The sequence below is a fragment of the Actinia tenebrosa genome, unplaced genomic scaffold (genome assembly GCF_029948245.1).
Source record: "Actinia tenebrosa isolate PJP-AT-01 unplaced genomic scaffold, QUT_ActTen_1.0 PGA_scaffold7__59_contigs__length_16204524, whole genome shotgun sequence".
NCBI lineage: Eukaryota > Metazoa > Cnidaria > Anthozoa > Actiniaria > Actiniidae > Actinia > Actinia tenebrosa.
This window is the reverse complement of record NW_028292584.1, coordinates 1,760,593-1,773,493: the sequence shown is the minus strand read 5'-3', so window position 1 is coordinate 1,773,493 and position 12,901 is coordinate 1,760,593. Positions and strand designations below refer to the sequence as shown.

General features: G+C 35.4%; 1 protein-coding gene across 1 annotated transcript; it reads left to right on the top strand.

Moving 5' to 3' along the window:
• The first annotated feature begins 179 nt into the window (after positions 1–179).
• On the top strand, positions 180–8,441 carry LOC116297274 (CD151 antigen). Its single transcript, XM_031705471.2, has 7 exons — positions 180–333; positions 2,062–2,253; positions 3,230–3,304; positions 3,615–3,710; positions 4,679–4,831; positions 5,636–5,719; positions 6,205–8,441. Exons 1-7 carry the CDS (start codon positions 253–255, stop codon positions 6,256–6,258), a joined length of 735 nt encoding a protein of 244 aa, XP_031561331.1. The 5' UTR covers positions 180–252; the 3' UTR covers positions 6,259–8,441.
• Positions 8,442–12,901: the final 4,460 nt, after the last annotated feature.

The following is a 12,901-nucleotide window of genomic DNA, read 5'->3' as shown; positions in this document are numbered from 1 at the left end:
TAGTTCCAAAAAAAAAAAAAAAAAAAAAAAAAACCTAGGCCATTCGATAACCTAGTTTCCTGTGATATTATTTGTATGATTTTAGAAGCATCTCTGCAATGTCGGTCACGTGCTTCAATATCGTGACGTTATTGGTCAACGCCTCACGCCCGTATCCGCTGTGTTTACAAGTGGTCACGCTGAATGATATGAGCAAGCGTTCTTTGAGTTAGTTTTCAAATATTCCATTTTGATTTAACTCTATTTTCCAGTATGGTTTATAAGCAAGAAAAGGGATGCTGTAATATTTCGTGCACCAAGGTTCTTTATATGTTTTTCAATGTGATTTTATTGGTAAGTTTGTCGTAGAATTTACGAACAGTTTTGTATTTTTTTGACTGCAATTTTTTTGGCTGCACACCTACTTGAATAAGCTTTTTAAAAAAATGAAAGCAAAGCCTGGAAGCAAACTTAAAATTGTAATATTAGGCATTATACAGCAACCCACCCTTACAGTAAATGTTAAAAAAGATATTAATTAATAACAGACAAATAAGGGGGACTGTCAAACGAAACCATATTATAAGCTCAGTGTTTTAAAGGTATTCTATCACAAATCCGCTAGGGTCTTCAGACCACCCTTATCAATGGTCATTCTTTTGGTTATATCATAGTTAGTAAAAACTATGGTTTTATGTATTCTTCAATTTCGTATCATTTAACGACATTTAACGAAAAAATCTGTTCAAAACTTGAACGTTGTGTAGTATGGTATAACAGTCTTGGCATTCCTTTCTAAGGCGAGTTTTGCAGGTCACGCATTCGGTGACCAGAGAATCATTGCTAGTATTTACTGATACTAAGTTCACTTTTCCTTCAGCTACGTGTATTTCTTAAATTCTGACATTTAGATTATAATTTAAAGTGCATTTTGCACGTACATGGAGAGTGGTAGCAGTATTCAGACATTTTATATCCTCAAATTTAGAGGAAACGTTTACATGTACATTATTTATAACAGCATAATGTTTGGACTGCACCCAGCAGCTCACTCAGCTATTTAGTTGTTTTCAACACAAATTGCTATGGCTGCATTCTGATAACGACTGCCACAGCTGCAGTTGAAACATCATGTTATATAATCTTTTGCAACGTGTGAAAACTGTAAAGCATATTGAGTTTCATGAATACCTCACACCAAAACCTTAGACTTTTCCAGAACTTACCTATATGACATGACTGATCACGAAACAAATGGTCCCAAGATACATGTAAGGTTGGACTTGATGTGTTTGATGCATTTCCTCTATTTATCAAGCTCAGCCTTTATCAAACTCAAATTTGGAGGTATTGTTGCATATGTTAATGTCATCCAAAAAAAAAAAAATAATGCTAAAAAAAGGAGCAAACAAAGTTTAGAAAAATTTCGCATCATTGATGCCCTTTTGCTGATGGTATATTCACATTGGCCATTTAGTGCAATTCCAGCTCGGTATGCAACATTGAATGTATAACAAAACCTTCACCAACCTATTTTGAAATAACTGCATACCTTGGATTGAGAGGGATCATGCACCAGTCTAACTGAGCACAGTTTTGTGGTATTTAAGCACAACAAAAATGTGTAGTAGGTACTGTGGTTATATGAAATTTTCTGCTATAAACTACAAAATTAATGGTATTGAGTTAATGTCCTATAGACATTACCATTTGCATTTGTTTTTACAATTTTAGATCAGTGTCATCCCAGCTTTCAGCAAATTATAGATTTCTTTGTTTCAGTTTCATCCTTGTTATAAGTTCCTTTCCCAACTGATTGCTACTGAACAAGAAACAGAGTCAGTTTAATTTCCTTCAACTGTGATTGTACAGATTAAGTGATATTGTCCAGTAAATAGGAAAACATCATTATATCCAAGCAAATTAGGTCTATAGAATAATATGTCTGAGCTTGTTGTGTAATATCCTATATTATACTGTAAGTGTAAGTATTGTTAAAATTCTCAGAATTGCATATTGTTGTTTGTTGTAAACGATAAAATTGTATTACAAGCTCATATTATTTCCTTTTGATTCCTCTAGCTGACAGGTTTGGGAATACTTGGTGTTGGTATATGGATAATAAGCTACAAGGGTGACTTTAACAGCCTCCTGACTTCAAATAATTACATCATTGTCCCTGGCTTGATGATTGCAGCAGGTCTTTTGGTTGTGTTTGTTTGTATTGTTGGCTGTGTTGCTGTTATCAAAGAAAACCGCTTCATTCTGGTTTCAGTGAGTATTTATATTATTCGAAGACTTGAGAAATATTTTCTTGAGCAGATGGTACTTAAATTAGATTTTATATAATAATTTCATTTATCTAAAGCATGAAACAAATTTGCCTTCTTTGAGGCTCATTTTTGGGAGGTCATACATATTCGGGGGAAAGGTGGTGGGCTTATTTTTGTTTGGAAATATTTGTGCAAAAAAATTAATAACGCTATTTTTTTGGTGACCTATTTAAATTTAGTATCTAATACTCTCAATTTAGTTTGTTTATACTCAAACAATTATCTAATACCTCTTCTATATGATCGCTCATGGTCACCGAATTGCTGGAATTAATAGGATCACTGCCAATCACTAAAATTTGTTTCCATAAAATCACTAAAGGTTTCACTGCTCTTTTCTAGTCCAAGGGTTATTATGGTTAGTTACAAGTAAACTATATGACACATGTGCAGTAAGAGTGTTTATTTTACATAATATTATGATATTGGCTCAGCATTGCTGTGGATTGCTCATGATCGATGGTTGAGGATTGCTAAAAGATACTGTAGAAAACACCTAGGTTTGCTGACAATTGCTGTGGATCGCTTGATCGCTGAAAATGGTTTCCATATGATTAATGGAATCATTTTCAGTGATCCGGTGACCGTGAGTAATCACAGCCAAAGTTAAATACTCTTTGTCCTCAGGACTCTCTGGCAGTTCATACCTGATCTTCTCCTATTGTTTCAAATTTAATATCTTGATAATTAATGAAAACTCTGAAATGCATGTAAAATCATGACGTTCAGTTCATAATGAATTATAATCTCAAAAATGATAAATATGTAAAATTTCACCTTCAGTGGTTAATATGTAATATAATATTTAAAACTTAAGCAATGGACATTTCAAAAATTTATGATTTTAATTAGTTTTTTTTAATAGATAATGATTATTCAGAGTATCTTAAACGCTTTTTGTCCTTTTTCCACATTAGTATATCATAATGCTGGTCCTGATATTTATTCTTGAACTTGCAACTGGAGTTGTGGCTTTTATTTATCGCAGTGAGGTAAGCAAATATAATGGACATATGTATGTACATTGTATAGTTTATTGGATTTTAACAAGTTTGTATATGGTATGTAGCAGTGGTTTCACAGAGTTTAGGGAGTTTAGTAATTTTTCCACTGGATTCCAAATATTGGAATTTAGAAAATGATTTTTGTGGAGGGAGAAAAAACCCTTGAAGCACAGGAGAAAACCAACAAGCAACTCCAATCATTTTGGTGAGAATTGAGTACTACATGTATAATCGCTGCTACAGTGCTCATGCTCCCCTACAAATTGTTATCAAATGTTCACATTTATGTTGCTTATAGATTTCAGATGAACTGCTGAAGGGAATCAGAGGCAAGATGAATGAGTATGAACTTTCTGATGATGTTACTGCTGCTATTGATAAGTTACAAATGGAGGTATGTAGAATGTCCTTTAGTATTCTATTTCCTAAATACAAAGTATTAGGCTACATGTAATTCTATTGTGAAAGCACCCCCTCTAGGTGTTTTGAGGGTTTTTGCTAGGTTCTCAATAGATCTTAATAGCTATATATCTGAATTTCAATCGTTTTTTGGGTTTACATGTAACTTTCTCTATATATGATTGGATTTAGAAATGTTGGATTGCATTGGGTAGGGTTGGGTTGGATTGGGAAGGCTTGGGTTGTGTTGGGTTGGGTTGGGTTGGGTTGGGTTAATTGGATTGGGTTGGGTTGGGTTGGGTTGGGTTGGGTTGGGTTGGGTTGGTTTGGGTTGGGTTAATTGGGTTGGGTTGGAAAGGGTTGGATTGGGTTGGGTTGGGTTGGGTTGGGTTGGGTTAATTGGGTTGGGTTGGATTGGGTTGGGTTGGGTTAATTGGATTGGGTTGGGTTGGGTTGGGTTGGGTTGGGTTAATTGGGTTAGGTTGGAAAGGGTTGGATTGGGTTGGGTTGGGTTGGGTTAATTGGGTTGGGTTGGGAGGGGTTAATTGGGTTGGGTTAGGTTTGGTTGGGTTGGGTTAATTGGGTTGGGTTGGGAAGGGTTGGATTGGGTTGGGTTGGGTTGGGTTGGGTTGGGTTGGGTTGGGTTGGGTTGGGTTGGGTTGGGTTGGGTTGGGAAGGGTTGGATTGGGTTGGGTTGGGTTGGGTTGGGTTGGGTTGTGTTGGGAAGGGGTGCATTGGGTTGAATTGGGAAGGGTTGGGTTGGATTGGGAAGGGTTGGGTTAGGTTGGATTGGGAAGGCTTGGTTGGGATGGGATAAGATTAATAATAATAATATATATTACGATATAATATATATATTATATTATAATCCGTACTACATTATTTCAAAAGCACCATCACTAAGCTTTTGTAACAATATATTATTATCTTAAAAATATAATATCTATTATCTTAAAAATACAGTACCATTGCTGTGGAGATATTGGAGCAGAAAGCTGGAATAGTACTTCTTGGAAGCGTGAACGCAGAGGCAATAACACTGTGCCAGATTCATGCTGTAAAACCTATTCAAAACATTGTGGGCTAAGAGACCATCCCTCAAATATCAATAAAGAGGTATGTACTGTACACTGCAGGATCATTTATTGTCACATCAGCTGTACTTGGGTTGATTATGTTAATTTAATTATTTTTGATATACAGTTGAAGCTCCGCTTGTGGACACTTTCATAAGCAGCTCTAATCATGAATATCTATCCAAAATCCCCTTTCTCCTCCCATACAAATGCTTTATGGTTGCATTATGTAATAGGATACACATTATACTATGTTATCAGGTTTAGTGATCTCATGTATTGTTGTAGTCATGCATGTAGCCAATTAAAAGTTATTATACATTATACCTCTGAGTAAATCCTCTCTCAAGCCTTAAAACAGTGTATTGAAACAATTATCATTGTGTTTTTTAGCTTTGCGTTAATTTGTGCTAGACCAGTACTATTTTCTGAATAAATCAATCATGAACCCAGAGTATTCAATGTTAATCCCTAAAAATTATTAGCCTTAGTAGAAAATGTTCTAGTAATATAAGGGGGCACTGCATTACCTCCGCTCAATTGTGGGAACTCTTTTCTTAGGTATACAGCTCTACTAACCGACACTTTTTGGTTTCCTGAAGTGTCTGCTTATGAGAGCTTCAACTGTATCTAGTTCAATTGTAAGGATTTGAACAAGAACAATTTTGTATGTAAAATGAGATGACTCTATCTTTTCTATTATTACCCCTTCCCCCACTCCCCCCCCCCCCCCCCCCCCCCCTCAAAAAATAGAAAAGTAATATAGGTTAGGTTGTTAAAATGGATTGTTAAAGCTCTTTGCTGGTCATAAAGTCATAATTTTAAAACTCAATATATTTCCCAGGGCTGTCTTACTATGCTGGAAACGTTTTTCAAAGAGCAGTACTCTATTTTGGCTGGTGTTGGTGTTGGGATTGGGCTATGCCAGGTATGTCAGTACATATAGCAGTTTTTGTATGACTATGAAAGTTTGGTGCTGTATGCATGCCTTTGCTGTGATTGTGATGGTTTGTAAAATTTTTATTGGCTTTCCCCCACCACACTCATTGTAATTTTTCTGGCGTACTTAGGCAGTGCAATCAATGGTACAACTGTACTATAAACCCAATTGCAAAATCATTGTTGGATTCAAGACATAGACATAGAAAAAAATGCTTACATGGGAAGTATGTTGCTTAGAGCTGTCTAGTGATACAATTTGTGGAATGTTCATAAATCGTTGCACTGTTCATATTGACTGTGTATCTCAAATGAATTCATCAATGGATAATTTATCATTTCCCAGAATGCCTTTTGGTTTTAGCTTCTGTGTTCTATGTTTTGAACCTAACAATGCTTTTGCTTGAGCAAGGTGCATCCAGAAACAGCTTTTTAACATATGTTATAATAACATACCTTGTTTTTGTTTCCTAGCTTTTTGGAATCATTACAGCCATTGTCCTCTTGCGATACATTCAGGTCTATTGAAGTCATGATATTACCTTAGTACTGCATGCATGGTCCTGGAGTAAAATCACAGCTGCTATTCTAAGTCATTATATTACTTGTTCATTCTTAATATTCCTACCACTCATATCCCTTATTAGACCTGATATAACTACAACTACCAGAATTTATTATTATCATATTTTTTTGGCCTGATTAACTTATTGCTATCAAAGAAGTTAAAACATTTCATTGGGGAAAAAATAGACATTTTTAGCATGGACATTATGTTTTCCCATAATGTTTTCTTTCTCTTGAGATTTAGATTTTTTTTTTTTTCTTTTTTTCTTTTTGAGTAATATTCATATTCAAATGTTTTGTCTTGTGCAACAGTAATTAAACGAAGAAATGTTCTAATGAAATGATACATGTTCTGAAATGGGAAAAAATGACACCCAAGCTGATAAGGTCTATTTGAAGAGGATTTTGGTATATAATAAGGGGAATATAGGAATGAATTTATGTGCTATCATGCCTAGAAACACAGACTTTGCTTATGATAAAGGTCTAGTATTAAATTTTGTGAATGCATTGGTAGTAAGACTATCATTTGCTAGTTTGATACAAGTCAAGGCCACAGGTGGCCCGGAGTTCTAAAGAGTATATATTACTATAAAATGCGAGTCTATGTTGTTATGATGGATATACTGTAGATGTTAACCAAAAGTGGGCTATATCAAATATTGTAGCACAAACTTGAATTTTATGAATTACTTCTGAAATTCCTTTTTTATTTTTATGAATGTAGTAGCCTGTATTATAAAACTAACTTTTGTTGGAAATATATAATTGGATGAAGTTATAGATAGGGTACTCAATATAACACTATATTACCTTGGTACATATCTAGAACATATCTAGCACATTTTCTAAATACATTAATAAACTATGTGTATAAAGATATTTTAGTATAAACCAATTAATCGTGTAACAAATCCTGCACTCTGATTGGCTGAGCTACTAGTGGTCTATTAGTGAAGCGAAAAGTAGCAGTTTTGAAAGCCAAAACAACGCAAGACTGAATTATTATAAAGTAATTTGAACATTGTATTCATTTTTTTGACCTATTGGAGGGTTTATACTAAAACAATTAGGCCTCTTGCTCTCCAGGTCTACGAGACAATGGCCCATTCGGACTATGGCCTGACGTCACGGCAGCCATATTGGCGTACCTTGATTTGACAATAACTTTATGACTAGTTTATTTTGGCTGCCATCTCCAGTTATGTCAGCCAACTCTCTTTATGTGAAAAACGCTTTGTAGAAATCCAGACCAAAAGTAATATTGGTATTTTGTTCAGTCTAGCAATGTTAAAATTATAAATTATTTTTCAGTGTATATTTTTAATTTTTATACACTTTAAGAATATTTACTTTTGGGTTATAAGTATATGATATCATTGCATTATTTTAGTTATCATACGATTTTAATTATCATAAATGCATAATGGTAAATAGGCTATTTTGTTTACTGTGTTAAAACTTTCGGTATATTTATGAAAGTACATATATTTTCTTAAATAAGAGACTGTTCACTGTTGAAGGACAGCTGCGGTGGAAACTGAAGCACGAGAATTTGCTTCCTTCTGCTTTTTCACTTTTTGCATTTTCTTTAGACATTACTTTATATTTAGCACTAACTTGTTCTAAATAAACAATAGACCCCTTGCATGTAACATCAAGAAGGAGCTCAATTTGGAGGACAAGAATTTCAATCTCCTGAGAATTGTTTTGCCTTCAAAATTGAGCTGCATTCCGAAGTGCTGCAAGGGGTCTATATATTGAACTGTTTCACTGCGTTTACTGCGGTTTTCGATATTCTGCGAACTCCGACATTTCAACGGCTTGTTGTGAAATTGATTTTCACTGCCACCAGTCAAGAACATAAAAGGTGCCGACCCTGTTTGATTTAAAACTACCGAGTTCGCAGAATATGGAAACCACAGCAAGTGTGTGCACTCTACTTGGCCTCGGCCTATCGCATATTTACATCAGGCCCTTTGACATCAGTGGTACACTAACGAAGAATGAGCATGAAGCAGTTTTTGTCTTTGTCTGAAATCCACAAACAACTTTTTTTTTTACTTTATTGACATAATTTGTAAGTAAAAAGGTTAACTTTTGTGAAAAAAAATATAAATAAATAAAGACTTTTGCTTTTGTCATATCACCCAAAAGTTGCTTTTGTGGCTCTCATAGTAAGCCTGCCTCCGAAAAATAGCTTTTTATCAGGATTGATCAATATCGTACCATAGTAATGGACTCCATTTAACTATGATCGTACATAGAGCCTTTATTTTTAGCTGCGTCGAGCATGCGCAGTAAAAAATAAAGACTAGGTACTAGGTACGATTGATGAAATGCAATATTTTTCTCTATGAGAGGAAACCTGCATGGAAGCTACAAATGCGCATGCATCGATTTAAAAGTTGGCAGAAAAATGCGTAAGTTTTTATAAGTATATAAGTATAAAAGTGTTCGAGGATTTTAATCAAAAGCATTTTTGCACAAATACTAGCTTGAATGCTGTACATATGTTTATTACATACCCATCGTCCTGGCATGAATCGCAAGGAATACTTCATTGGAAAAAATTGCCCATACATTTGGAACAAGAGAAAATATTCTCTTGTTTGGAATATTTGCTCTTTTCGGTCTTTTTCCTCTCTTTCCAAAGCAAAAGGTTGTTCTTAAAAGTAAAGTTATATAGCACAAGTAAACTGGGTGACAAAACATCCTAAATGACCCGTAAATCTTCTGTTCTTTCGCTAACTAGTAGTTAGCGTGTTTTCGAGGCTACGAAACCTAAGAAATGAGAGGCGAATGTATAGGCCAACAGACGGTATGAGCTTATAAAATCAGCAAAAATACGGTTCTAAATTTTAACAAATTCCTATGAATTATATACCAAAATGTTCAGGAAAGCCCGGGGTTTTCAAATCCACTTCTGTTTTTTTGACAGGTTCTGTTTTATAGCAAGGAGAGACGATTTTCTAGCTTGACCCCGGTTCGTCATGCATTTTCTCTTGTAAAATACATCCAGTAGCGTACATTCAACTCAAAAATTACGGTGGTTTTTTTCAATAGAATTCAATCTAAACCATCATAATACAGTCCGTGAATAGTTGAATTAACTGAATCCACTTCTGTTTTTCGCCTAGATAGTGAGTCATTATTTTGAGAAAAGATCCAAAAACCGTGTTTTTGAGACATAATTTGGGCTCACATGAGGGGGCGTGAGCTTGAAATCGTAGCTGACCAAATGTTAACGGATTTTTTCTGATGGTGCCCTATATAGGTCATAGATTTTTTGCATCTATATACGTTTTAGAAACTGCACATAATCAATTAATAATAATAATAAAGATAATAATAATAATGATGATGATGATGATGATGATGATGATTATTATTATTATTATTATCATTATTTAACCGGAGGGTGGCACAAAACTATGCTATCAAACCTTTGGCCCTTTACAATAAGCTAAAACCTAATTCCTTAATCTAATTGTTTTAGTGATAAACCTAATAGTTTATTTAAGATCAGTTGCAGTAAAAACTGAATTAACGAACGATTTACAACTAGATTTTTAAAATGATAATAATGATAATTTACAAATTTAATATGGTAACGGATAATATGAAATGCATTTTTAACAATTATAAGGACTAGAATAATTAAATTGAGATGTCAACAACTTATTACTACAAATTTAAAAATACTTATTGAACATGAAAAGATTCTCTGCTCTAGTGGTCCTGCATTTAGTTAAGTTCTTAAATAGATATACATAGTCTTGTTTAGATCTTAGGTTATATGTGCGATTCCTGGCTTGATGTTTTGGTAAGGGCATGTGGAGTGGATGGTTCTCAGTTTTTATTTTGTTCATATATTGTACACAAATAGAATGTCTTCAACATAGTCTCATTTTAATTTTTCACTGTTGTATCCAGTTACGAAATACCTTGCATTATTATTGCAATATCTTGTTTTTAACCGAAGTAAAACACTATATAATCCCGCGCTCCTAGCTGGTTGTTGCTGCATGCAAATGTCCTATGCAACTGAACAAGGACTCAGAGTGCACACGTCATAATCACGCAAACGTACGTTAAAGTTTTAAAAAAGGTTTTACATTACATCGGTTTCCCATCGCTAATTTTGCTGTAACCCTCGTTTCGGAACTTAAATTAAAGTGAATTAAGTTTTTAAATTGCGAAAATGGCGGAGTAAGTCACGCCAAAAAATGCTACTAAATTGTGTGCCCGTATTGTGTGTCAGTTGCGCATTAAAGCGCGTAATTTTTCCACCAACAATACGAAAGTACATGATCCATCTTTGAAAACTTAAAGATGCCATATTGCTATTGTTGGCCTTAAATTTATCCCAAAGCCTATGTTTTTGTGCATTTGCGAGTTTTGCTTTGAAATCAACCGGGAACCTTGTGGTGTGTATACGCGTATACGAGCGGACGTACAAGTTGGCCATTCGTCGTTTAGTTTCGAGAAGTAGTTCACAGTTCGCATGAACCCGTGCACGCTATCGCGGTGCAGAATATCCATTTCGAATCCTTCAATCACTATTTTCCCTCATAAGGTATGAATCGGTATGAACATTACATATAGTCAGAGTTCTCAATTGACTTTAATTAAAACATTGTTTAAAATATTCTTTAATACTTTTAAAGTCGGGGATTGGTTATATGGATCCTTCTTTAAAATGATCATCCGAGTGCGAGGTTAACATGGAAATACAAAAACTATATGCCTCAAATTCCATAGAGAAAAAGCGTGCATGATCGATTTCTTTGGCATTTCCATCGGTAAGCCTCGCATTCAAGTTGAGAAGGATCCAATAATTTCTCAATTGGGGTGCAACTACATGACTCAATGCACTGATTTAGTTTGTAGTTACAGTCGCTAATTCTCTCGTCTTTTTCTCAGCCAGGCTCTAGATCTGTCAACGTTCAGAAGCCCATTGTTTGTCATTTCATGGCGAAACGATATACTGTACGGGATACGTAGGGGTGGCTTAAGGTCAGGTGGGATTAATGTTGACTCAGGACGATTAATTCAAGTCGGTTCACTTGCTAAATTTTTTCAAAGCTTCATCAGGTCAGGGCCGTAACCAGGGGGGAGCACTAAAAGCTTAAGGTCCGCTCATGCATCTATCTCTCTACGCCACTGAGCTGGTAATAAAAACCGATCAATGGTCCGATTTTATTCGATGTGCACCCTCCCTGTAAAAGTTCTGGTTACGGCCCTACAGGTTGACCATGTATAAGCGGAGCTCATAATTCTAATAGCAGTAAGACTCAACCAAAGACACTTTAGCAGAGCTGCTAAACACGATTTAAAAAGGGTTTTCAGTCTAGACTGCAAATCAATCATTCCCGCGCGGCCTTTGAACGCCTTTTTAAATTTTTGGCCGTGCTTTATCTATTTATCAACGGCTTGTAATAGCACTAACTACGTTTTAGACCTTGTTCATGCTCACGTACAACTATGTGAACGACTGCATGGCAATATATACGCGTTGGACCATACATATGCGGTTCACTGTAAGGACGTGAACAGACTTGACCTGGGTGTGGGTACTCCTTTTTTCCGAGCCGGGTAGGGGTGATGGGCGATCCTTTTAGGGTTGAAAATATTTCCCGTGTGAAAGTAACAGTTAGAGTGACGTAACGCGACTCCGTACCTTCATTTTTAGGGTCAATGCAATTGTTATTCATTTTCTTTATTAAACAAACATGAAAGAACAGAAGAAAGATGTAGTCCAGTCACTGTTTCAAAACCGACCTCCGATCACTTAGACAAAGGGAGTAGCCCCTGTCCCCCGGGAAACTTTAAACTTTCGTGACTCGAATTCCTTGATCTAATAATCTTGCTGTTTGCGAAATATAAGCCTTGCCGCAAAGTATCTTTCAATGAGTACTCCCTTAACATTTAGTATTGATGTTGAACTTAAAACAGCTCTTGTAAATGATTTTTGCTATTGCTCAAATCTCGTTTAATGCTTCGGCTTCTAATTGAAATGGATTAAAAGATTTATGAAACAGGTTCAAGCTAGTAATCGGTAGATTAAACAATGAAGGCATTTCAGACCCGTTACTTATAAAGGCAATTAGCTGGACTATAAAACAAGTTACCCTTTTATTGTACTATTCTATTGTATTTTGTTATAATTAGTTAGTGAATCGACGATCGAGCAGCAAGCTAGATGTAGCTCCCTGCCTTGATTTCTGTAGTGCTATCTATGTGTATAATTTATTATACTAGCTCTTGTGTGAGGCTAACATATGTGTGGGCTCTAGCGGACTCAATAATATCAATGTACATGTTACTGTCCTATGCCACTTACCTTGGCATTAATTGCTACGGATAAGACTTCTTTGGCGTTGCATATTTGGTTGCAACACTAAGCTTTCTTTGGCCTTTGCTATCAAATACTAAGGTTTTTTCATATGTAACAATTTATAACTTGCATACAATAAATACCGATATGAATTTAATGAATCCTAGCTTATAATGATCAGATTTCGTTGAAAGGATTATTCCATGTCGCTTTGCCCCCGGCTCTCCCCCGTCTTCTCCAACAGGCCTATAACAATAAGTTCTG

What these genes read in the sequence shown, in the direction of transcription:
- LOC116297274 (XM_031705471.2), top strand. Translation starts at nt 253, where the DNA reads ATGGTTTATAAGCAAGAAAAGGGATGCTGTAATATTTCGTGCACCAAG. An exon ending in TTTTCAATGTGATTTTATTG is followed by an intron (nt 334 to 2,061) that starts GTAAGTTTGTCG and finishes TGATTCCTCTAG; the next exon opens with CTGACAGGTTTGGGAATACT. An exon ending in ACCGCTTCATTCTGGTTTCA is followed by an intron (nt 2,254 to 3,229) that starts GTGAGTATTTAT and finishes TTTCCACATTAG; the next exon opens with TATATCATAATGCTGGTCCT.